At 33.8% G+C, this 27,082-nt stretch overlaps 1 protein-coding gene across 1 annotated transcript in view; it reads right to left on the bottom strand.

The window, feature by feature from the left end:
* Positions 1 to 27,082, bottom strand: part of C14H8orf34 (chromosome 14 C8orf34 homolog) — a 300,332-nt gene that overhangs the window by 189,076 nt on the left and 84,174 nt on the right. The window contains 2 exon segments of the mRNA XM_033126929.1: positions 7,385 to 7,551; positions 17,245 to 17,417. Of these exon segments, the coding sequence (XP_032982820.1) occupies positions 7,385 to 7,551; positions 17,245 to 17,417 (340 nt within the window).

Here is a 27,082-nt window from a genome sequence, read left to right on the forward strand (position 1 = left end):
CCATGAATAAGGGAGGCAGTAAACTGGTAACAAAATCAAATACATGTAAGAGAAAATCAGATATGTTTTTAGTTTTTGGTACTTGTAAAAAACTGTTTTACTATTTCAAATTGCTGAAAATCATTTCTTCAGTCGAATTATTACAAAAATTTGAATATCAAAATGTTCAAGAGGAAATTATTATCTTTAAGTAGAAGAAAAGACCAAGATTCTTTCTAAAACATTGCATCAATTTAGGTTCACGTGACATGATCGTTTGAGAAAATTGTTTGTGATTTTTAAAAGAAAGGAAAACATTACAAGCAGGACTTAAATATCAAGTAGAGAGTATGTGTTGAAATAATATCTAAATATGTGAAGCATATCTATATGAAACACTTATGATAAAAGACTGAACATTTAAACCCCTAAGGCCAATTTCCTATAGACTTTCTTTTTTACATGTACTAAACCTCATGAGCTAGATGGTGACAGGAAAGAAATTGATATAAAAATGCTATGAATTATAGCAAAATATCTTCCTTTCAGCTTTAATCCTTTATCAAATACACTGAGCACTTTACATAAATTATTTTACTTAATATTCACAAAACACTATAAGTATCGTTATAACTCCCAGGTTTCTGCTGATGGACCTGATATTTGGAAGAAGGAACTTACTGTTCTCAAATCATAGAATTATTAGGTTGGTGCAAAAGTAACTGTGGTTTAAAAGGTTACAAATAATTACAAAAACCGCAATTACTTTCGCACCAACCTAATAGTAAGGTAGCAATGGTGAACCTTGCAACTAGGGCTACCTGAGTACAAAGCTCATGCTGTACTATTATGATATTGTTAGATATTGTTATTTCTAACACTATGCTGTACTATCTTCTTAAAATTAATTTTGTATGGTTAATTTCAATTTTGTTTTACTATATATTAATAATATTCTACATTAAATTCTTGAAAGAGTACCAAAACAAATATCAGTAATGAAAAATTACATATGACAGTACTTAACAGAAAAAAATAATGGGTCTAATGAACCCCTTTCTGACAATTCTTGAAAAAGCAAATTTTTAAGAAATTAAAATTTTATGTATATGAAATTTTAAGATTATATTCAGATATGAACAAATTCATCTTACATTAATAAAAGCATTCAATCATCTTTTGCAGAAAGAAACTAAAACAAATTGAAAAGTAAAATAAAGTCACTAGATTTAATTTACCTTCATTAAAACATAGATGTGTTTTTTTTCCATTGTGTACTCTTCTATTTAAAAGTTTTAGAGCAATTTTCAAAAAATGCATTCATTATTGTTAAAGATATTTTCTCTCTGAAATTACTGAACATAAGACTGTTGAAAAAAGAAAATCATAATATATTCATTCCAAAAGAAATTCATATTTAAGACCAGTTTAAACATTTCAGTTTTTGAAAAATATTTTTATAGAATACCTTTTAAAAGAGTCTTGAATAAAGCTTTATGTCACAAAACTATTGTTTTTCAGATATTGAAAATAATTGGCAAGTTTTGTGACCACTCTTCTGTTAATGTGTATTCAGTATTCAACTTCAACAATTTTAAGGTTTCTATTTAGAAAGGATTGAATAAGTTGTCAGTGATATTGTAATATATGGAAATCTAAACAGATTACTATAATTATACAATAAGTTTTAAACAATTCAGAAGTGTTTTCATACCTCTTTAAACTGATCGTTTTTGATGTTAAAATGCAAATAATTGCTGAATTAATAATCCTTTCGCACATTTTCAACCAAGAAAATAACTACAATAAAGTCATGATTTTGTACCACTTTCAAAAGGCTCTTACATAGACTACAACATTAATTCCAATGCAGGCAAATCATATGAAAATATAATTACCACAGCTAAACAAATCATCTCACAGTGTAACATCACCATTTTATTGGGTATTTGAAATGGGCAACTTTATTTCCAAAGCAACAAAAACCTAATAATATTTAACACTGATTTTTCAATTTGGTTGTGATTTGTTTATACAATGAATTAATATAAAGCCATCAAAATAGTGCTCTTTCAAATAATTTCATATTTATCAATATAATTGAAGATTTTTTAAAGCTTGCAGGTTTTTCAACACTTTTATGGTTTTATTTACACAAAAGCATAGAAACATGAACTACAAATTTCTAGTGTTCATATATCTCCTCCTTGTTTCTCCATCCTATTTCTACTCCCATCTCAACTTTTGTTAGCATTCATTCCTGTGTATGCACTACACATTTTTGTCTTCTTCCTAGATTTACACATTCATATAAGAAAGTTAAAGATGGGAGTGATTTAGTCTACCTACCTAACCAAATTACACCAGTGTTTGCCCTTGCTTAAATAGTACTTTGGTACAATGCTGAATGAATTTCTAAGTAGCATTTAAAGCAACTTTATACAAACAATATTAAAGCATCCATAAATTTAATTTTGAAAGTCCTCACCCTTTTTAAAAGAATCTTTTCTACAAAGAATCTGCTGAAGTAGAATAATATTGAATGTCAACTATAATTAAATATTGAATGTCAACTATTATTATATACACACATATATATAACATACTTACGGGATGTAAAGTACAGCATAGGAAATATAGTCAGTGGTATTGTAACAGCTTTATGCGATGTCAGAGGGTTAATAGACTCAGGGGGTTATCACTCTGTGAGCGGTGTAAATGTCTAATCATTATGTTGCTTTGTATACTTGGAACTAATATAAAAAAATTAAATAAAAGTGACAACTTTTCAGTTATCCTGACGCTCCCAATGATCAATACTCATTGTATGCATGTTCACATACTTTAGATCATTAAAACAGAGGCGTTTCGATAGGTAGGTAGAAAGATTTTTTTTTTCTTTAACATTTAAGCCCCTCTCCCTTTTTTTAAACATAACTGAGGGACAGCACCCATTTCTTATTAGGTAAAATGAATATTCTTATTTTACGAACACAGGTGCTTTTTGCTTTAAGAAGCTTCCAATTAAAAAAAAACAACGAAAAAGAATGAATATTTATTTTCAAAATGCAAAAGAATTTGTCAGAGGATCATCTTAATGTAATGAGTCCCAGTAGAAAATTAAGTTTATATTTTACATAATTTGGTAAGATACTGAGGTTTTAGAAACTCAATTACTGTATTCTGCAAAAAATACAGTATAATTATACTTGTTCTTAATTATTACATTTAAAACAAATGAAATATAGTCGCAATCACCTTGTATGTTTTGGTAATATAATATTAGTTTTAATTTTTATATGACTATGAGCAAAGACCAGAAAGTATAACTCAAAGTGAATAATGCTGTTTTTTATTTTTAGCATCTCTGTACTGTGATTTTTAGATATTACGCCCATCAGTAATTCTGAGAAAGCCTAAAAAAAACTTTTTAAAGTAATATCTCAGACTAAAAGATGTAAGAAAAATAGTTGTGTCTTTCAAATAATTCTGATGACATTTTAAAACAAGTACAAATTATAATCAAACACGTAATTACAATTAGCATTTCATCAAAAATATGATGAAAAATGCATGTAACGTAATGAAAATGGGCTGCTCACATTTACAAGCTGAATTATCTTTGAAACTAATAAAGTTCCTCAAATTCTCTGTATTAATAAAATAAAATATATAAAGATTTGTATAAATATCTTGTACCATTGTAACTTGCCTTTCCATTTTGAAAAATTATTGATTTTAATAACTTAAAAAACATGAAGATTCTTTATAATGCTTTATTCATTGTGGTCATTAATTTCTAGCATAATTACTGAAATATTTGAAAATATCTTGTGTTTGAAGTTGAGAATTACTTAGTTTAAGGGGACATGGCAGATCTTTTATTCAATATCTTCTGTAATTACACCACCAATTTCAGAGGTGCTTAAAATTGTCATATCTTAAAATTCCACAAATTTGGATATTTTATTCCCTGATATATATTAATTCCATATTAAGCTACTTTTGTACTATGAGTCTGTAACTAGCATTTAAAGCAATCCTACAGACACTATTAAATCTACTTAAAAAATTACAGATGGTATACTATAATATTTTCACATACCCAATACATTTAGAAATCCACAGATACATAATTAAACAACTGTGAAGAAGTAAATATTAATTAGTATATATTAACAATGCTAGATTTCTTAATAAACAAAATAAAGATCAGTAATTTTTCTAACTTCTATTACTTCAACTTAAAGCCTTTTCTCCCTGCCTTCCAATCAAACAATTTTAGTGAGGAATAATTCTTTGTTATATTAACATAAACTAATAATTATACCTTTTACTTATTTATCACTTGGAAAAGTTTACAGAGTGCTCCTCATGCAGAAGAAAAAATATTTTCAGCCCGTAAAATCTTGGCGTAGACAACGATGACAGTTTTTGACAGTTTAAACCCTTAAGACACATAAACTGTAGCAAACTCATTCTACACAATGTGGTAGATTCAAAAAGATATTTTAAATACCAGATGTCTCTGTTTCATTTACTACTGATTCTATGTATTAAAATTGGATTTCATGTAAATTTTCAAGAATTTAGTATTAAGTTCTATAGCAAACAAAATTTAAAATTCTATACTAAACAAAATGACGGAAATCTAATATTAAAAGGAATGTGAAAGGAGATTTTTTGAGTGTCTAAATTGAGTAGGAACACTGCCCCAATGGAGTCCACTGAAATCCAATAGAATATTAACAGAGATATCACAGCTATTCAAGATGTCAGTTCTTAAAAGAGAATAACTTAATAATCATTTTATATTATACCCACACTTAACATATTCATTTATTACTATATCATGATGGAAAAAAATTCTTAGCTCTATATTAACTGAAATCATTCAGGTACTGTTTGATTTCATGTAAAAGATAAGCCATTACTTTAATGAAAGACATAAGTAGCACTATAAGTAATGAAGTTACATACACTATTTACTTTTGAAGAAAACTTTGAGTCTACATTTTAAAATAATTGAATGATATTAATGGATCCGCATATTTGGGCTTTCAAGTCAAACATATTTCATATAAAAATGACTTGTTATTTAATTGAACTTGATGGGCAAAACAATTTTTTAGGTAGAATTTACTGCTGTATCACTTTTGTTCACTGAGACAACTGATCAACAGAGAAAGCTGCACATGGCATTGTTTGAGGGGCCAGCCCAGTGCACTTGGCACATTCCATTGTATGGCAGGAGACCTTACGATCTAGAGGTCAGCGTTAGTACATCACCAGACATCAGTGCTGAGATATAAAGAATTACATGGAGACAGTACAAACCTTAAACTATTTCTCATGCTTCAATATGCTCAGACCACAGGCTAAAAGTCTAAATAAGAAAATAATAATAATACTGAGGATCAGCTATTAGCTGCTCCCATTAAGTAGACTCCAAAACCCAACCTCCTGGTTTTCAGCTTGGGAGACTGGAAACTTCGAAAGAGAGCAGCTGAGATCCAGGGGGAACGGGTGCCGCGTGGACTCCCGAGTCTCCTTAAAGAATCCCTGGATATCACTGAAGTTACATAATTCCCTCCCCTCTGCCTTGATATTCCTGAGGCTATCAGGAATCCCGAAGTGATTCTGAGCATGACTGGATTTCTTCCAAAAAATTCTGTTGGCAAGATAGGGGATAGCTGCCTTCATGTGGACATCAGCTGATCACGAGCTGCCATTTACCGGAAAGAAGGGAGAGGAGGATATTGACACAACTCAGTGTCAATTCATTGTTATAGATGGAATCAGAGGAACAAATTACAGGCTGTCTTGGAGCACAATTGCAAAAGAGTTCAATCCTATAGGAGCACACTTTCAGAGGTCATGACCACACTCTGTCTGCTAAATGCACATCTGCTTGTCCTGGACTCACCAGAAGAATTGGTTTCTTTAGGAAACATCCCCTGATCGTCATCCCCTACTTGTGCATTGGGCTTTATCCCTATAAGCAGCTGTGAGCCTAATCAAACTAGCCCTGTAGCAAACACTGCTAGAGTGATGTATTTACATTTTTACCTTGAACACTAGAAGGTAAAGCTCTTGTAGAGACCATGATTATTTTATTTTTATGTCCCCAGGACCACGTCCACTGCCTAGCACATAGTAAGTGCTCAGTAAACATTTGCTGAATGGAAGTTGAATGAAGAAGGTACCACCACCATAGTGCATCTATGTCACACTAATGATTTGGAGGTGAGGAGATAAAATTCCTTAAACAACACCCAGACCTAATTGTTCTAAAAAAAATAAAATAAAATAAAAAACCAATGAAGTGGAAATGTCATGAAATAGTCTCCTTAATGCTGGAATGAATGCAGTTATTATAGTGTAGCATCAGGAAACATCAGTGAACCTGCCATCACTGACTAAATAACACGCCTATGCATGGAGACCCACAACATTTATTATTATAGCATTTTACTGCCATAAATGCTTGAAACCAAGGAATCTGTTTAAAAAAAGAAAATTAAATATATGTATATTTCTTGGGCTCCATATTCTATATGTTAAACTTACTTGAAACTTTCAAATTATTAGATTATTTATTCTCTTACTAGTATAGTTTACAAAGTATTGAAAATTCTTCTAATTATTTCGAATAGAATAACTGATACCATTGAATTAAAAAACACATTGTTTTATATGTGGATCACTTTCTCCGAAATAAAATTTCATTCCTTCTTTTGGGAAAATGGTTTTCCAAAAGGGAAGTTTAATTTTTAAAAACTACTATGAAAAGATCTCTGATAAAACAGAAACATACATTTACTTCATCAACAGATATAAAAGGATTTCCTACATATACAACGTTAATAAGGGTTTTACGAAAAGTAATGAACCTGTAACAACATTGAAATCTCTGCAAACTTTCCTGTCATGTGTGGAAGACATAAAACATTAATTTACTCTCTGCCCCTTTAAATTTTACTCGATTTTTCTAAAACATCCTTGAAATAACAGGGGGACATCTTAGGATGAGGACTGAAATATGTACTTTGGACACATTTTATAGACAAAAGATGTAATCAAGGCAATTATAATCAGAGAATAAAGTAAACAGACGAATCTTTATCACAATTGCACACAGAATAAAGCTTGATTAAATAGTCAGCTCGTTAAAAGGCTGCATATACAAAGCACAGAATACAGTCTAATACTTGGCATGCTTAGATGATTTAGACTTAGTTCTCACACGCCTCTTCATAAAAGTCTAATGTAAATAGAGGAAGTGTCAAACTCTTTCTTTCCCTTAAGACAAAGCTATTCGGAACTTTTAAAATCTCTTAACCACTACACATGTTTACAATGCCAGAGAAGAAGAAAAAGAGAAATTATTAATGTTTAAAATTACCCAGCAATTCCATTGCATCATCTTCATTATCAATATCTTCTTCTGTTACAGATGGAGTCAGGCTGTGAATGGACTCGAAAGAATCCTGAGAGAGCATTGCGGCCAGAAGTTTCTTATGTTGCTGTTGCTGTTGTTTTAATCCCTTAGTCTTGAGTTCCACCTTTAAGCTGAAGAAATATTTACGTGTTAACTTTCAGCGATGATGACATGATGCATTAGCTGTGGTAAGTAAAGAGAATCTAGACACATTCCATTCAATTTTTTGCTATGCAAATGTATGGACATATTAGCAAAACTTTCCTCGAGGATAATGGAAATATAGCCTCTGTCTTCTTTCTTAGACATCTTTGGTAACTTGTTAACAATTTTCCAAGTGGATATAGAACTAAAGTTTTTCATTTTCATAAAGTCCAGCTTATCAATTATTTCTCTCATGGATCATGACTTTGGGGTCGTATCTGGAAAGTCATTGCCATATCCAAGGTCATATAGGTTTTTCTCTTGTTATCTTGTAGGTGTTTTATAGTTTTGCATTTCACATTTAGGTCTACGATCCATTTAGAGTTAATTTTTGGGAAGGGTGTAAGGTCTGTGTCTAGACTTATTTGTTTTTATATGTGGATGTCCAGTTGTTCCCGCACCATTTGTTAAAAAAAACTATCTTTGCTCCATTGTATTGCCTTTGTTCCTTTGTCAAAGATCAGGTGACTATATATTTATGGGCAATTTCTGGGCTCTCTATTCTGTTCTACTGCCTATTCTTTTGCTGATATGCAATGTTTTGATTACTGTAGATTTATAGTAAGTCTTGGAGTCAGGTAGTAACAGTTCTCCGATTTTGTTCGTCTCCTATATGTTCACTATTCTGGGTCTTTCACCTCTCCATACAAACTTTAGAAACATTTAGTTTATAGCCACAAAATAACTTGCTGAAATTTTGATTGCGTGTATATATATTTTTAGTCTTTTTTTTTCTGTTGTTCATTTTGGATAAATTCTATGGATCTCTCCTCACATTGAATAATTCTATCCTGTCATCTCCACTCTATTACTGAGTCCATTCTACAAATTTTAATTCCTGTTATTTATTTTTTCAGTTATTTTTCAGCGAATTTCCATTTGATTTGCTTTTATTCTTTCTATTTCTTTGCTGATGTATTACATGTTTTCATTTGTTTCAAAAGAACTTATAATTGATTGTGGAAGCATTTTTATGATGGTTGCTTTAAATTCTTTGCCAGATAATTTTATCTGATTCATCTCAATGTTGGCATCAGTTGACTGTCTTTTCTCATTTAAGGTGTGATTTTCCTGGTTGTTGGTATAATTGGCGATTTGTTTTTTTATTGTAGCCTGCACAATTTGGCTATTATTTTAGGAGACTCTGAGTCCTATTTAAATCTTTTATTTTAAAAGGCAGCCACCTGCAGTGCATGACCCGTTGTAGCTTGTGGTCCCAGTGACAGTTTAATTTTCATAGCTCTTGCAGTGCTGTTTTAGTCTGCTTGGTTTATTCGTGTCGCTGTCCCTACTAGTGTTGCCTGAGGGGGAAGAGTGGCAACCTCAGTGGTACATTTGCTGCCTTTAGGTAGGTGAAGGGAATACCTGACCACGAGGACGAAAGGTTTCCCATGCCAAGCTTCGCTGTGGAGGGATCCCTCTTACTGGTGTCTTTTTGTCCAGTAAAAGACACTGAACTGTCTGGTGTCTTCAGTGGGGAAGGGGAGTCTGAAGTCTGGCAGGAGAGGACAGCGTGTCCTCTGAATATTTACTGTCAGTGAGCTTCTTGTTCAATTCCCTTAGCGAGTGCCACTAGACTCTCCTGGTAGTTGGCAGGACACCTGTTCAGCCAGGGGGAGAAATGAACCTATCCGGGCCACCTCCTCTTGCTAGTCTGGGGCTGGGAAATGCCAGGCCTCGCTTACCTTGTGCTGTGGGGTGGGAGATCATAAACTGCCTGCCATTATGTTGTTCCTCCAGTTGTCAGGGGCCTAACCTCTACCTTCCTCTTTACATTTTTCACAGTATGAAAGTTAAGTTACTTTGGTTGCCTCTTGCATCATTTCCAAGGTTTACAGTTATATTTAATGGGGAGGAGCAGAGAGAAATGAGTCTGTGCCATCTTTTCCAAAACAGAGGTGACAGATGACTTGTTAGTTACAAAGGGCAAATGACACCTTTACGATGGAGAAATCGAGTGATACCGCCTTAGCTACGTGAATAAACTCAGTGTCATCAATACTGGGACAAACTGATATTACAAGCCTCTTGATGTGATAAAATGAGGAAGTATACAATGTCGCCTACGTAGAATTCTTGCCCAAAATGTTTAACCTGAATTTAATCATCAGGAAATAGACACATCCAGATTTGGAAACACTTGCCTGCGCCCTGCAAAGATGACAATGTCATGAAGGAAAACAAAGGTGAAAGACTTTTCTAGATTACAGAAGACTAAAGAGACTTGACAATTTAACTCCACATGTGATCCTTTATTGGATGCTGGATTAAAAGAAAACAAAAAAACTAAGTAAATCTCTAATTTTCCCAGTAAACATCCAGAATAGACTTTACTGGGAAAATTAGTGATTTACGAATATGGACTCCATATTAGATAATTTTATGCTGTCATTGTTAAATGTTTTGATATGTTAATGATATAATAGTTGTATAAGAAAATATCCTTATTCTTAGGAGATGTATGTAAAAGAATCAAGGAATTGACATGTTACAATATCTGTAACTTATTTTCAGATGGCCCAGCAAAAAGAATAGATTGATCCATTACCAGAGATAAAACAAAGGCAAAATTAGTTGGTGAATATAGGTGAAAGGTATGTGGATATTGATATTACTATTCTTAAATTTTCTGTAGTTTGATACTTTTCAAAGAAAAAAGTTGAGGTAAGAAAATAAGAAAAAATACATGAAGACATACTCTTGCCAACAATATTTATTTCAACTTTAACTCCCATCCTAATTTAGGTTCCCAACTTAAATAGGAACTGTTGCTAAGATGTTGTAAAGTTACATCTCTTTTAAAATGAATATTTGTCTTTATTTAGCAACAATCAGTGCAATTCAAATTCAATTAAAGAAAATTATTTTTACACTTTAATAGTAGAGAAAAACAAATATTCACTTGCAAATTAATGGAAGTTTCTTTAGCCCCAATTTCTTGCTATGGCAAGATTGTCCTGAGTAATTTCATTTTGTGTTTTTTCAACGGAGAAATAATATAACAATTTAAACATCTTCTTGACTAATTTTATTCATTAGAAGTAAAGAAGCAAAACAATTTGTAATTTGGATTTCTTAGCTGACAGACCTAATGTGCTAAATGAAATTTACATCTACATCATTTCATTGAAGTCAAATTATTTTCATATAATGATATTCATTCTTAACTTTAGCTCTGTTTGCTTTGGACTATGAGAAAGATATGACTATCGCTTTGAAAGAGAAATGCCTGCGGATTGTAGAAATGAAAATTGAACTATGAGAGAGGAAATGCACCCTGCTACAGGGAAGCAGAGGTCTTGATGCAAACAGCTGGTGGGGAGATGGGAGAGATGGTTTTGGGGTGTTCCTTAGATCATTAGGGTTCTGGGACCCCTTTTATCCAGATACTGCACTTAAATCTTAATGATAGTGGGATTCTTAGAACTTCTCCCTGAAGAAAAAGCTGCACAGCAAAGCATTTAAGGGCATAGAATTTTGAGCAAGGCAGCCTGGCTCGGCTACTTAATAGCTATCCAGTCTTGGGACAGTGATGTCACCATTTTGAGACTTTATTTCTTTATTCCTAAAATAGGGATAATAACAACGTTTTCATGAAGATGAACTGGATTAAGATATGGAAAGCACACAGAGCAGTCTCCAAGTGGTAATTAATGTAATTCTACATTCAGAGAACGCAGAGGGCAGCATCCTAAATATCTGCGCGGCTTTTCTAGACCAATAACATCCCACATAGAAAGGGAACCAAGAAGAGGCCTTAGGCCATATGGAAAAGAACAGTTAATATTTCAATGTGGTGTTAACACACTCTAGGAACCCATTTTGCTTTGATTTAAGAAGATAACTTCGAAACCGAGATCAGATGGAGAGGGACAGTTTAAAGTGGCCAAGAGTCCCTTCCTTCCCCCAAAGTGCTTGCCTCTCCAGGTAGACACTTCCTTCTCCCTGTGGACTCCCTACTTTCTGAACATGTGCCCTCTTCTTCCTGATCCCACTCTTCCTGGGGTGCCTGACCTTGCTCCATTTTGTTTCACACTCTGCTGCTGAATACAGGTGAGTGAATGTTCATTTTATATGACCCCACACGCTCTTTGGTGGAAAACTGGATTCCTGTTTTGAACTGTCCTTAAGCTTGTTTAGTTCACCATAACCGCCTTGTAGGCAGAACCTGTGTCCTCGCTCTTGATTCTAGTCAGAAATTAAAGGGTTCTCTTTGCATTAAGGGACAGGTTGTTGAAGAGATCATAAAGTTTCACACTTTCTGTGTTTTGATTTATGCAGGAGATCTCTGTCTGTTTTTAATATGTCTAAATGTGATGTTTGTATCATTTATTTAGCAGACATTTAATAAGTGCCTGCTGTAAGACATGTGGGCAATGAGCTACAGAAATAAGACATATATTCCTGCCATTCTCCTCACTTCTAGCAAGTATTCTGATTCTAGGATTTTTTTTTTTTAATGTTGGTTTCACCCACTATCTAGCACATTACCTTTTGTTAGTTCTCAGTAAATATTTAACAAATTCACTTTTTCTTTTTGAACCTCATTTTTGAGAACCACACTAAACAAAATAGTAATTAATGTAAGTAGATGTATACGAGTGTTCCAACTTGAGAGCGATGAAAACCCAAGGAAATGGGAAGACTGGTAGTGAAGCAGAAAGAAAAACATGAGGCTTGGAGTGTGGAACGTAAGGAACAAATGGCAGATTACAGAGGCATGACTCCTAGTCATTAGCTAGCAATGACCAAGACCATTTCACGTGGGTTGAAACAATTGTTTTCATTAGTCACATTAAAATACATGGTTTGGTCATGAAGATAGTGCAACGAGACTTAAACACTGATTTACTCCAAAATGTTGCCTGTTTCGTAAGAGTCCTTCAATGAGTCTATGAGTCCACATTTTGAACATATAAAAATTACATCATCAACATTCTGATAAAAATGTGAGATTTAGTTACATACTTTCTTGGCTTTAAAAAGAAATTTGTGAGTCCTAAGGTATAATTTTTGTGTTTTAGATAGTGTTAAGGCTTCTGTTCTTTGATTCCTTTAGGAGATTAATTTTTGATTAATCCACATTCTTTATGCTTAAAATTGACATGTCAGAATATTCCTAAATTAATCAATTTGATTTAGGCTTTGCCATATGTATTACATATTTTCTATCATGTCCACAACAGTCAAAATCTGACAATATTAAGGTTCTTTGTTCTTGGACTTCTTAATAAGAGAGCCCTCCATTAATTTTCTTCCTTCTTATTCTGGTTTATTTTCTATCATACTACTTATCACTACTTGAATTTATGGCATATATTTGTATATTCTCCTATTGTTTGTTTCTTGCTGCCAATAAAGGGAACTCTAAGAGGAAGAGAATATTTCCATTTCCAGCCTTTGTTTGTAGATCTAGCAAAAGCAATTATGAGTTTTAATAAAAAAGGAAGACAACAATAGGAAGTGAATTTGGCTTTTATTTTAATAATATATATTTCTAAGTTGTAAGATTTTAAAATTTATTTTATGGCATATTTACCGTCTAATAAAAATGCTCATTTAAATAAAGCCAGTGCACCAGATCTATAATATTTATTGATATTATTCTTGTTTTAATAAGGTAGTTCAGCTTGGAGGAAGTTCATTAGGCTTTCAAGGTTGGATGAGCTTATTTACAAATTCACATTATGATTTAGCAAGTAATTTTAGAAAATCCATTACACAGCTATTGCAGCATCTAATTCAGATGGCTTAAAATAGAACTATATAGGTTTATTAAATTTAAATTTTATTTGCATTTATATTATAAATGCGTGTTATTTTTAATAACTTTAAATGTGCAATGGACATACATGCTTTCCCACCAAACAGCTAGATAAGCCATAGCAGTTGATGCCAAATTGTAGTATATAATAATCTTCGAAAGTCTTCAGTCATTCCCCAACATATTCACCTCTCTCTTTTATGAATCCCTCTTTATTTTCTTGCTCAGATGTTTTAATTTCTTCCTTAAACTACTTTAATTTAGAATCTCTTTGAGAATCTATGTAAGATGTGGTAGGAAAATGTCCATATGCACATCCAAACATTTTGCACATAATTTCAAGAGATTCACAGATCCCTTGGGTCCATCCAGGGACCATGTAGGGGTCATGGATTCCAGGTTAATTACTCTTGTCTTATTCTATTAATGTCTCCATATTGCCCTCATAATTGCCGTTGTTTTAACTAGCACTTAGCTCTTTGGGTGACAGTATCGTATACTAAGTTGTTGACCCTTTTCATACAATGTTGTATTTGCAGGAACTAAGAAAGAAAGTTCAAGGAAGGTATATCATTAAAAAAAAAGGTTCCAGGAAAAAATTGTGGATAACATTCTACCCATAAGACTCTTAAGGTTTACTATGCCTTTTATGTAATCCTCTCTAATCTAACAGTGAAAGTCCAGCCTATTGTGTATGTATTATTCTGAAGGGGAAGTTGTATCAAAGATGGAGTGTGGTCATAACGGCCATTCAAATAAGACTTGAGCTTTAACAACAGAAAAGACCGAGATAGGGAAACAGATAAAACTTTAAGACAGACTATAAACAATCCTTCTTATAAATATGCTTCGTTTAGCAGATGTCTACTGAAAGCGTCCTGAAAGCGTCCTATGTGCCTCTTTCTCACATATAACAGATGTCTATCAACAATGACAATATGGTAATCCCAGTGAAGAAGAGAAAACCGGAAGTCATCTTTGAAAATTAAGTCTTTTCTTTCATGAAGATAGACTGTCAGTTAGTCTGTGAATGTTTAAGACTATTAAGTGATAGTGTAAGTTCATTACCATTTAAGAGCAACAAGTAATAATAGTACAGTTACAAACTGTACAGTCATTTAAAAATTTCTTCTCAACTCATTCTTATTTATCCAAATCAAATCAACGCTCTCCGAGTTCCTGGTGTAAATTCAGAAATCCTGTTCTATATTAGAAGATGGGAGAGATGTAGTTTCTAATTCATATTTTATCATTATTCTTTAAATTTAGTTAAGATACGCATGTATTCTTTCAGCCCTAATGGGGCATCGGAGCAGGAGTTCATCACTTTCTTCATTTTATAGGTAACAACTCAACTCGTAATTTAAAGATGGAGAAAAATAAAACTGAAAATAACATTACAAAATAAATATTTGAGAGATAGCTTCATGGACTGAGTTTCTAATAGGTAAAGGATTGAACAAGGATTGCAGGAAAGATTCCCCTTCATTGCATATTCAAGAGAGAATAAGAGCTCACTGAAGTTAGGAAGAAAATAGAAGCACTTACATTGGCAATAAATAGCTCTGATTATTATCATGACTAAATGAAAGCAAAATGAAAGTCGACATTCCTCTATTTTACGTTTAAGAACTAAAGACCTAGCAATGAATAAAGATAAAGGTCTAGTGGCTTTCATAAGTCGGGTATTAAAAATAAAATTAGCCTCATTGACAGGTGAAATTGAGCTGACATTTCACAAAAGAAGGTAAATGGATTTTTAAAAATGGTGTTCTCCTTATATAGGACATTTCTACTATTTAAATAATTCAAAAGTTCTTTCTCATGGAAATAGACTCAATTTTCTATATGCCTGAAGCACATTAATGAGTATTTTGAATTTCCTTCCCTCTAGCCAAGTGATAAGTCAAAGGAAATAAAAAGGAAAAAAAAAAAAAACCTTGAAAGCTATTACATTGTAGAAAATACAATTTTCTCCTTGAAAAAGAATAGTTATTGGTTGCTGCTAAACTTAACGTGGGATACACAAAGTCACTATGGCAATGCTATGCACAGGAAAAGCTCTTCTAGTGCTCAGCTACTGACACAGAAAGTTTCAGCTCCCATCGCATTTCAATTCATGATATTTAAATCTATTTTCTCAATCTTGGGTAAGCCATGCTTCACATAATGCTTTTTTGCTCTAATTTCCTTATAGAAGTTTTCATTTTTGTTTTGCATTTCACTCATTGCAATTAGTGTTACAAAAAATGTCTGTTCTGAATATATTTTTCTAATAAATATGATCTGGATATTTCAAAGTTACCCTTCTGCCAGCATATGGAAACTTAGGGCAAGTCTCCCGCCACCATTTTGAGCACCACAGGTCTGAGTAAAATCAAATATGAACTTTCAAATCTACAAATCACAATAGTTTCAAACATCAAACAAAGAAAATGTGAATAATTATCACATTTTCAATCATAGTTATCAACTCTGAAGTCAAATGGTTCTAAACCAAGGTTTCTCTCTCTTTATGTTCCTCATTGACTCCACTTTGTATAGTCTATTATACATTTAATAGTTTTCTTTTCCCTGTTGACTAACTATATCTCTCTGGTACATCAGAAATCTTCCCTCTCCAATTCTTATTTTTTAATTAAATTTACTGGGGTGACATTGGTTAATAACATTACATAAGTTTCAAGTGCACAATTCTGTAATACATCATCTGTATATTGCATTGCATGCTCACCACCCAAAATCTAGTCCCCTTCTGTCACCATATATTTGACCCCCTTTACCCTCGTAATCCTCCTACCACCCTGCTTCCCCTCTGATAATCACCCTTCTGTTTGTGTTTGTCTGTGAGTTTGTTTGTTTTGTTTGTTTGTTTGCTGCTTTCTGTTTTATATCCCTTGGTCTCAGAGAGTTTTTTGTGAACTTGACCCCAAAGGCAAGGGAAGTAAAAGCAAAAGTAAATGAATGGGACTGTATCAAACTAAAAAGCTTCTGCACAGCAAAAGAAGCCATCAACGAAACAAAAAGGCAACAACCGAATGGCACAAGATATTTGGAAACTTATCTCTGATAAGGAGTTAATATTCAAATTATATAAAGAACTTATACAACTCAACAACAACAAAACAAACAATTCAATTTAAAAATGAGTAGAGGACCTGAACAGAGACCTTTCTCAAGAAGACATACAAACAGCCAACAGATCTATGAAAGATGCTCAACTTCCCAAGCTATAAAGGAAAAGCAAATCAAAACCACAATGAGATTCTAACCTCACACCTGTTAGAATGGCTATTATCAACAAGAGAAGAAATAGTAAGTGCTGGAGAGGTTGTGGAGAAAAGGGGACCCTCATACCCTGCTGGTGGGAATGTAAATTGGTGCAGCCACTACGGAAAACAGCATAGAGGTTCCTCCAAAAATTAAGAATAGAGCTACCATATGACCCAGCAATCCCTCTTCTGGGTATCTATCCCCCAAATTTAAAAACATTTATTCATAAAGATAGATGTACCTCCAATTCTTAACAGTCAGCCACTCCTTGCCCAAAATTATATATAGTAGATCTCAGCCGACAGCTTACGTCCTTGAACTTATTTCTCTATTTGGTATGAGTAGCAAACACTAATCTTCCTAGATGTAAAGAAAAAAATCAAAACCCAAACCTAAAAGAAAATCTAGCAACACTGTAATTTTAAAACAGAGAAATCAATGTTTATCTTATGTGGAGTCCAACATAACTTTCTATATAAAATTGCTGAGACTTATTTCAACAAAACCATGAACTTGAATTTATTTTCCCTTCACCTTCTAATGACTAATAATATTCAGAATCTTAGAGGACATCTCATCTTACCTTCCTGCAGGGCTGGAGCTACTGTCCTCACTTTCCCACGGTTCAGTTTTACTTCTCGGAATTGGGGGCTGCAGCATTTCAGCAGCTAGTGGATCCGCATCATTCTCTTCTCTGCCAATCCATTCTCCGATCACACGGGGTCTCAGAAGAGAAGAATTAAAAGCCGCTGTTTCCTGAAGAGGAGAAAAGAATGTGCTGCCTTAGATTATTTATTCGGGTTAACATGTCAACAGGGAAATAATTTCGTCTTGAGTTTTAACGCTTTCTCAAATCAAAACATTCCTTTCTTCTTTCTGAATTGACTTAAAACTTCAGTTCTCTCCATCTCTACTAGATGACTTGATGTGGTTTGTGTTGATTCCTAAAGGTCGCTGTCATAAAGGATCCAGGAATGGGGTCGGCATTTGGAAGGCTGCATCCGTGTTCTCAGAAAGCAGGTACAGGAGGAGCATTTGTGATAGAAGGAAGAGTATGTTGTAAGGCCCATGTAGTGACAGAGCTTGGTACCGCTGGGAAATGGTAAATAATTTCACAGGGGGGAAATTGGAATGGGGTCAGGAAATAAGGAAATGGGGAGATGGGGGCGGAAGGGTGTGTTGCCTCCAACTGTGAAGCATTTGGGAATTTTAAGGATCCCCTAGAGGTTCGAAGCAGGGCAATAGCAATGACAGATATGCTATACTAATTCAGAAAATGTTAAACTGATCTCTCTTCATAGAATATGACGCGGCTCTTTAAAGGAGATTTTAAATATTATATCATTTAATAATTTAAAATGATATGAGAATACTGAATGTGTGTAATTCCTTAGGGATATCTCAGTAAATGGAAAAAAGAGCAGGTTGAAAAAAACAATATCTATCATATGATCTAATTTTTGTTTAACAATTCATATGGATGTGTACCCATCATTCATACACTAATCTATGCATTTATTCATTTTGTTGTATTTAATAAGACCCACTATGTGCCAGAAACTGCTTGATTTGTTGGGAAAAAATTACAAGACTAAAATTTAATGGTTTTAGCTGAATGCAGGAACTACAGGTTAATTTGAATTTCTTCTTTTGGCATTTCCGTGTTTTTTCATTATTCTATGACAAATATGTACTTGTCTTCTAATAAGAAAAAATGTATTTTTAAAATATCTTGATCTGAGGAACACAGGCTCTGCTTAAATTATATTTAGCTATAATTTTTAGTATTACGAGAATCTCGAACAATTCCTTAAAAGTTTTCTGAGTCTTTATAATTCCCTAAAATATTATACAAATACAATACAAATACAGTATTACAATATATACAATGTAATATTAATTAATATGCAAATATAATACCAAAAGCAACATGTGAAATATGTTTAGGACATATTTGATGAATATTTATCCAAATAAGAAGTGACAGAAAGTAGTTGGATATCTTAATATTGATTCCCAGCCCACATGAAAATGTAGTGGATAACTCTTACTAACAGTGTTTGCACAGCAAGTCATCTGAATTCCTTCTGTATTTATGTTCCCAGAGTCCGAAAATCAAAGCACTATCAATGGCTTTCAGCTGTGAAATCATGCAATCAAATTAATGTTCTGAAATTACTAGAAAGGCATGCTCATCTGCCACAACTTAATATCATGTGAAGCACAAGAATTAAAATTAAATTTTAAACCTAAATTTGCTTCTAAAAGCAGACTGAGACAAAGACAAGTTTTAGAATTTTTTTTAAAAAAATCTATAAACATATTTTCATCATCAGTATCAGCTTCGGCCTGTGTGTCTTTGAAATGCTACTTGTTCTCTGAATTCCACTTTCTCCAGCAGTAAAATGGCAACAATGGGAATTACAAAACCTACTGGAGCAGATGAATTCGTAGGGTAGCACAGTTAAGCCACAGAATTCTGTACGTATGCTAGACACATTTATTTAAGGATATGGACTGCATTCAAACCACTTCTCTACGTGTGATGTATCTGGGGAAAAAACAGTAAACCGAATTGTAGGAATGGGGCAGTTGGATAAGTAGAGATGTTTGGTTGTAAATAGGGGCAGAGAAACAGAGCAGAGAATTGATGGGGCAGGTCTCATCCCATAAAATTTTATTTTATAGATAGTATAGGTCAAAGATTGGATAATTAACTCAATGTTATTAATCTTACTTATGTAATGGGGCAGAATAGGCTTAGAGATCTGTCTTGCTATAAGTTCTACAGATAAGAACAGGACAAAGAAACTGACCATTGTACCAACAGACATGAGTGGATTTGGACAGTATAATATGAAAATGTAAAATGGGATTTTAAATTGAGTATAATCAAAAAGTTGAGAACTACACAGAATCAGAAAAAATCTCCACGGTGGCTTACTGGAAAATTCAATAAAATGAGAGAAGTCACTGCTGTTGGAATGTAGAGCACAGAGAGAAGAAGGATAAACGGTTTGATAAGCAGTTTGTTTAACTCCAGCTGGTAGCCGATATTTAGTGAGAGATAGCTGAGGAGAAAAGCAATACAGAGAGCTGCAAACAAGGTCAGGGAGGTTGGCGGGGAGGGGACATTTTATGGGTTAAAAAAAATGTGACTCCATTATTTTTATTTTTTGGAATGCACAAAGTTTTTTTGTTTGTTTGTTTTCTTATCTATCCCTTTCTAAAATTATCATATCTCTGAAAGTTCTTGAATATAGTCTATATACCTGTAAGAGATTAAAATAGCATATTTTTCTTTGGATATATTACTTATAGTTGATTAAGCTAAGTAAATATGTTTCCATAAATCTTTATGAAAGGATTTCAGTGAAGAGAGCAGTTCTTTACCTATAACACACCATAAACATCAGTACATGGCAAAAGAAAAATTTTAAATGCGCACTGAATGAAACAAGTTTTTGAAACTATTTTAAGTACATGGATAAAAAAAATCATATAAGATTTCACTGCTAAACAATGTAAATCCTAATTATTCCTTCAACATGTACAAATCACATTCCTTTGTCTTCCTAAGGCTAGGAGTCCCTAGATGTTGAGGTTCTTAAGCAAGTACATAAGAAAAGCATTTCCTATCAAAAATGCTCCCAAAGGTCCGAGTTTTGCTTAGTATTTCCTACTAGCAGGAAACTAACTGTCCACCCAGTTACCTTAGACCAGGCCTACTCTCTCCAAGCAGCCTGCTCCCAGGGGTACCCCACAGTGTGTTTAGCTGCTCTGACCACTGGTGATCAGCATGGCATTTGATTATACGCCACGTTATCTGAATGTTTTCTCCTCCTAATAAACCAAGATGTTCACAGAAGCCTGGATCGTGTCTTAAATCCCTTTGCTTCCTCCATAATAACTAGCACAATTCTCATGTCATAAAATAAGCACAAAAATGTCTGTTGATTGAATTAAAAAAGAATTCAAAGAATGAAAAACAATGCATCTGTGGTGAATTATGAAGTATCTTTATGTCTAACTAAAATTATGTAAATGATTCATCGACAACATTGATTAATAATTTTTTAAGCCATATCACATGAAAGTCTACAAGATGATCGATCCGGAACAGGGAAACATTTCTTATAAACACTTAAGTTTTTGTGTAAATTATTTTAATTCTGCCCGTTGACAAAGGAAAAATTTTGGAACACATAATCACGCATTAAATGTTTGATTTAACACAAAACCACATTAAATGTTTGAACTTGATAACAGTTATCTTTAAACTAATCCACATACTGAAACTGAGTTAGAGATTAAAGGAAGTAATGTAAACAGATAAAAGCTCCCTTCCTACTAGTCCTTCCTTTTTTTCCAGCTCTATTGAAATACAATTAACATACAACATTGTGGAAATTTAAGTGGTACAATGTGATGGTTTCATATATAGATATAAAGAGGCTAATTAACTTATCTATCACCTAACATAAAGACCAATTTTTGTGTGTGTGGTGAGAACTTCTAAGCTGTACTCTCTTAGCAACTTTCAAGTATTGTTAACTGTACTCCCCACATTGTGCATTGGATCTCAGAACTTATTAATCTTGTGCCCTTTGATACCCTGTACCTGTTCCCCACATGCCCCCACCCCTGGCAACCACCATCCCACTCTGTTTCTATGAGTTAGATTTTTTTCTGATTCCACATAAGTGAGATCATACACTATTTGTCTTTCTCCGCCTTACTTATTTCATTTAACATAATGCCATCAACTTCCATCCATACTGTCACAAATGGCAAGATTTTCTTCTTTTTATGGCAGAAGAATACTCCTCTGTGTGTGTGTGTGTGTGAGTGAAAAGACCAAAGGAAAACAAGGGAGTATAGACAAACTTCAGGACAGGGATGGAGTTGACTGTCATCAGGTAGAGTTACACAGAGGTTTTCAGCTACATCAAATGAGTCATTCTTTAGCTACATAGTAAACATTTAGGTGTTCATTATATTGTTATTTCCATATTTTGATGCATAATATATTCATAATAATTTTTAATGTAAAAGAAGAATATATGCTAAAATCCAATTAGTTATTTTTCTCTTTTAGTGCAGGTATATTTTCATTCCTCAGTTAACTTCAACATCTCCCGTCTCTCCTGATTCTCAGCTGATGATATTGCTTCTTATTTTAGTGAGAAAAATGAAAGCCATCCAAAGGGAATTTGTTCATTTTCTCACTACCAAACCCATCGGCTACTAGCATTACTGCCTACAGTTACAAAAGTGAAGTGTCATTTCTTCTTTTCCAAGGCCTGGCATATAGAAGGTACTCAATAAACATTTGTAGAGTAAATAAAAGAACGACAATATTCAGGTAATGTATGATTCAGTGCTTCAATATTGCATTAGCAACATCACGGAGTCATGAGAGAAACGTAAATCAAAACCGCAATATTATACTACTCACACCCATGAGGATGGCTATCATTTAAGAGACATAAAAGAACAAGTTGGCAAGGATAGGGAGACATTGGAACCCTCATACTTGCTTGCTGGAATGTGTAATGGTGCCCCCACTGTGAAAACCAGTTTGGCAGTACCTCAAAAAGTTAAATATAGAGTACCATATGCGCCAGCGTTTCCATTCCCTACATATGTACCTAAGGGAAATAAAAACACATGTCCACACACACACTTATGCATGAATGTTCATAGATACATTATTCATAACTTAAAAGAAGAAACAACTCAAATTTCCTTCAATCGATGAATGAATAAACAAAGTGTGGTCTATCCATACAATGTAATATTATTCAGCATTAAACAGGAATGAAGTACTGATATATGCTACAACATGGATATACCCTGAAAACATGCTAACTGAAAGACCACGTATTGTATAACTTCATTTATATGAAATTTCCAGAATAGGCAAATCTGTAGAGACAGAAAGGAGATTAGTGGGTGTCTAGGGCTGAGGCTTGAGTGGGAACGAGGAGTGGGTAGGGGATTTCTTTTTGGGCTGATGAAAATGTTCTAAACTTGGTTGTAGTAATGATTACAAAACTCCATAAATATCCTAAAACATACACTTAAAAAGAGAAATTTTATGATACGTAAATTGTATCTCAATACAGTTGTTAAAATAGTACAATAAACCCATTTTTTAGATCTTTCCCTTCTATGGTGAAGTACAATACATTGTAGGGGAAAGCATGGATTTGGAGGCAGACAGGTGAGGGATCAGGCCCGCAGGGGACCCTGAACAAATCATTCAATCACTCCAGCCTCAGTGACACCATTTGTAAAACAAAGAAAGCATAACCACTTCATTGGACGGGTGCAAGAATTAAATTCAATAACACATCAGAAAATACCTAGCATTACCTCTTAGCAGACAGGTGCCCGATGGTACCCCTCCTCCCTCCACTGCTATCTCCTGTGTCCTCCTACCCGTGATCTAAATGCTTGAACTCTTTTAATGGAAATTGGTGTGCAAATATAGAAGTATAATAAATAGTAAAAAACCCCTTTGTACCCACACACATTTTCATCAATTATCAACTCATGGGTAAACTCCCTTCATCCTTATCTCAACCCACACCCTTTTCCACATTCTCCTTCCCCTGCCCGGATTATTTCAAAGCAAATCTCATTCACTGTATCATATCACTTGTAAAGAGTCCAGTGTGGATCTCTAAAAAGTAAGAGTGATTTTTCTGTAAATAATACAGTAACGTCAGCATACCTAACAATAAATTAACAATAATTCAATATCAACAAAGATCTAACTAGGTTTCAAATTTCTCTGATGATCTCAGGGGAATTATCTTAGCTTGCTTGCACAAGTCAGACACTAAGCAAGACTCCATACGTTTTGAGTGACTGTCTTTTATGTCTTTTAATATATGGGTTCCCCTCCTGTCTCATTTTTTTCCCTTATAATTGTGTTATTGCTATTGTTCAAGAAACTCAAGTAGTTTGTCCTGTGAGTTTTCCACAGTCTCAATTTTTCCCTTTGCAGCCCTGTGATGCGCTTTGAAATGTTCCTATGCCCCTTGTAATTTCTGTTAATTAGTAGTTAGATCTGGATGAAGCTTTGTTGTGGGGTTTTTCTGTGTTTTCTTTTTTTGTATTTTCAGAAGTATTGCTTCAGAAAGAGTGTTACGGTTTCATCTGGAGGTACATATGTCCCACCGGCTCTTCTTTAGAGATGTTGGCAGCACTGAAAAATATTCCTTAAATTCGTTAATTCAGTAGGACTTGCAAATGGTGATTGTCTAATTTTAGAATTCCACATTCACTGATTTGCTGAAATACTTCTGTCAGCAGGTACTTCCTGTCAACAAATACTTGGTTATCCTGAAGTATAATTTGTATAGGAAAGGCAGATTAAATGTTTGATTCTCTACTTTTATCAGTTTTCTAAAATAATAACTTTGGCCCCCTAACATTCTCTAAAGATTAGTAACGTTTCTTGATGAACACATAGATTTTAAGATATTAGATATTATTAACTGTATTGCAGTTATTTTTATTCATGTTCAAATGTTCTCAAGTCTTTCCAGTAGGAGACTATTTAAGCTGGGTGCCTGAGCTCTTTTGATGCAATCCTAGTAGTATTTCATAAAGTTCTTGCCTTCTGGCATGACAAGATGTAGGCTCATTTTGTACATTGTCTGCTCCAGATTGGAATCAGCCATTGTTCTAAGGGACGCGAGTTCCTTTTAGTGAGAAATATTAAGTCTTAAAATAGTAGAAATACTTTAATATTTTATAAATAATTTTTATAAATATTTTAATATGTATAAATAGTTTGTAAATATTTAAATAAATAAATAAAAGAAATATCTAGTCTTAAAATAGTAAGACTAGAATCTGGACACTAGGGGTACTCACTGTTATTGGGGTTGTAATAGTGGACAAACTTAAGAAATATGTATATTTTAAGCATAATTCTGACTTATGGAAAAGTCGAAAAACAAAAACAACCCAATGCTTGTGTACCCCTTCACCCAGATTGCCCAAATATTGTTAATGTGATAATGTGAACATTCTCTCTTATATCGTCTATCTATCGATCCATAGATCGTTCCTTCCATCCATCCATCCATCTATCCATCTATCTATCTACGCACACACACATACATATCCATGTATATGAAGCTTCCCTAGAAACATTTGAAAGTAAGTTGCAGATATGATATTCTTTTACCCGTAAACACTTCAGGGTACATTTCCTATAAAGAAGGATTTTCTTATATGGCCACAGTATAATTCTCAAAACCAAAAATTAACACTGATAAAATACTAATATACCAACCTTGTTTAAATGTCCCCAATTATTTGAACACCGCTCCTTATGGAAAAAGAAAATCCTGGATCACACATGGCATTCAATTTTAATTTTGTATCTCATTTAATGTGGAACAGTTTTCAGTCTTTCTCTGATATTTATGATCTTTATGCTGATCTTAAAAAATAAGGGCCACTTATTTTTAAGGCAGTCCCTCAATTGGTGTTTTGCCACTATTTTTCTCATGATTATGTTCAAGTCATGCACTTTGGCAAAAATAACACAGACGTGATGTATTCTTATCATATCAAAGGCACATGATGTTGATTTGTTCCATCGATAATGTGGTTAACCTTGATCATTTGGTTAGGTGGTGTCTTTCAAGTTTCTCGTTGGAAATTTGCTACGTTTTTCTTGTTAATTATTACCTATGTTCTGGGAGTAAATTTGCAACTATGTAGATAATCTGTAAGTGATGAAAATTTCACCCACTGATTTTAATATCCTTTGCTGCCCGTTGGCTGCAACAATTACTGTGATGGTTGCCAATTTGTGATTTTCTTTTCTTTTTTTTTTCAATTTGTGATTTTCTAATTTCACCATTCCTTCTACATGTATTTGTTGGTACTGTACTATAAGTAAGAGCTCCTCCTTGACTTCCACTTATGTGTGTATGTACGGGTGTATGTGTGTTACAGTATGACAGGTTTTGCTATTATTGTTTTGGCTTTAATATAATCAAATGTGTACCTATATTGTCATTACACTTACTTAGATAAATGGTATGGTAACACACTATATAGCACACTATTTTTCTCCTTGCCATTTTCATTCAACAATATATACTGGTGATCACTCTGTCGTCTCTAGTGTGTGGACGAACTATAATTTATCCATTATTCTTTTTCTAGTGGGCATTTAGTTGTTTCTACCCTTTTGCTGTTTAAATATCACAACAATGTATAGAAACATACATAGGTTTGTATTTTTTTTCTATTTTTGCCAGCGTGTCCATGGAATAAACTCATAGAATTAGGATCATTTGATCAAACAATAATTGCACATGCAATTTTTTGGATATTGAAAATTTTCCCTCCATAGTGTTTGCACCATTTTGCATTCCCACCAGCATTCCAGTGTGAAAGCGCCTGCTTTCCCACAGACTCACCAACAGAGTACTTTAACAAACTTGGCGATTTTTGTAAATCTGAAGGGTGAGCAGTGGTATTTAATTTGCATTTCTCTTATTTTGAACGAGGTGGAGGATCTTTTAGTACAGTTAAGCATTTTGTTTAATTTTCTGTGAACAATCTGCTCAGATGGCTCATTTTTAGTGGAATATGGGTCTTTTCTCCTCTATTTTTAAAAGGGACCTATAATTAGGGTTATTGAGCTTTGTCTGTGATGTAAACTTCAAATATTTTTCCTTGATTGTCATTTTCCACATTTCATTTGGAGAGAGGTATTTAGGACAAAACATGGGCAACATTCCTACTTACTGACTGCCTCCCTTACTATTAGGACTGTTACCTGATAAATCAAACATATGACCAACATAGCATAGAAAGCAGCTCTATGGATTTTCCTCTACTGCCAAAAATATCATGCAATGCACATGTAGGTCACATGTCAGCAGGCAAGGGAGTCTGCAACACAGAAGATGAAAGGATCATGACAATTTCAGTATGTCCTACTGGATATGACATCCATTCTACAACTAGTGACAAAAACAAAACCAAAAACCCAGACTGTTTGACTGGGAAGAAATTAATAGAAATGGAAAGTGAATAGGTATCTGGTAGGAAAATGCCTCACTTTGAAGGAGCTAAGAGCTCAGCTCTTCCATTGATGTCCTTAGTGAGGCAACCATGGAGTGGCTAGAAAGCCCATGGTACATAATGTCTGCACCGAATTCCAATGGTACACATAGAGCCATTCTGAGATACTGGAAGATAGGCTCTCTTTGAGCTTCTTAGCTTTTTAGTGAGGCAAGATAACCCAATGGTAAAGAAAATGGGCTCTAGAGTTAAATTTGTACTCAAATCTGAGTTGAGCTGAATATTAGCTATTAAAATGGAGATAACAAGAACTTTCTTTTGGCTGTTATGAATGTTAGTGACAAAGTGTACTTACA

The sequence above is a fragment of the Rhinolophus ferrumequinum genome, chromosome 14 (genome assembly GCF_004115265.2).
Source record: "Rhinolophus ferrumequinum isolate MPI-CBG mRhiFer1 chromosome 14, mRhiFer1_v1.p, whole genome shotgun sequence".
NCBI lineage: Eukaryota > Metazoa > Chordata > Mammalia > Chiroptera > Rhinolophidae > Rhinolophus > Rhinolophus ferrumequinum.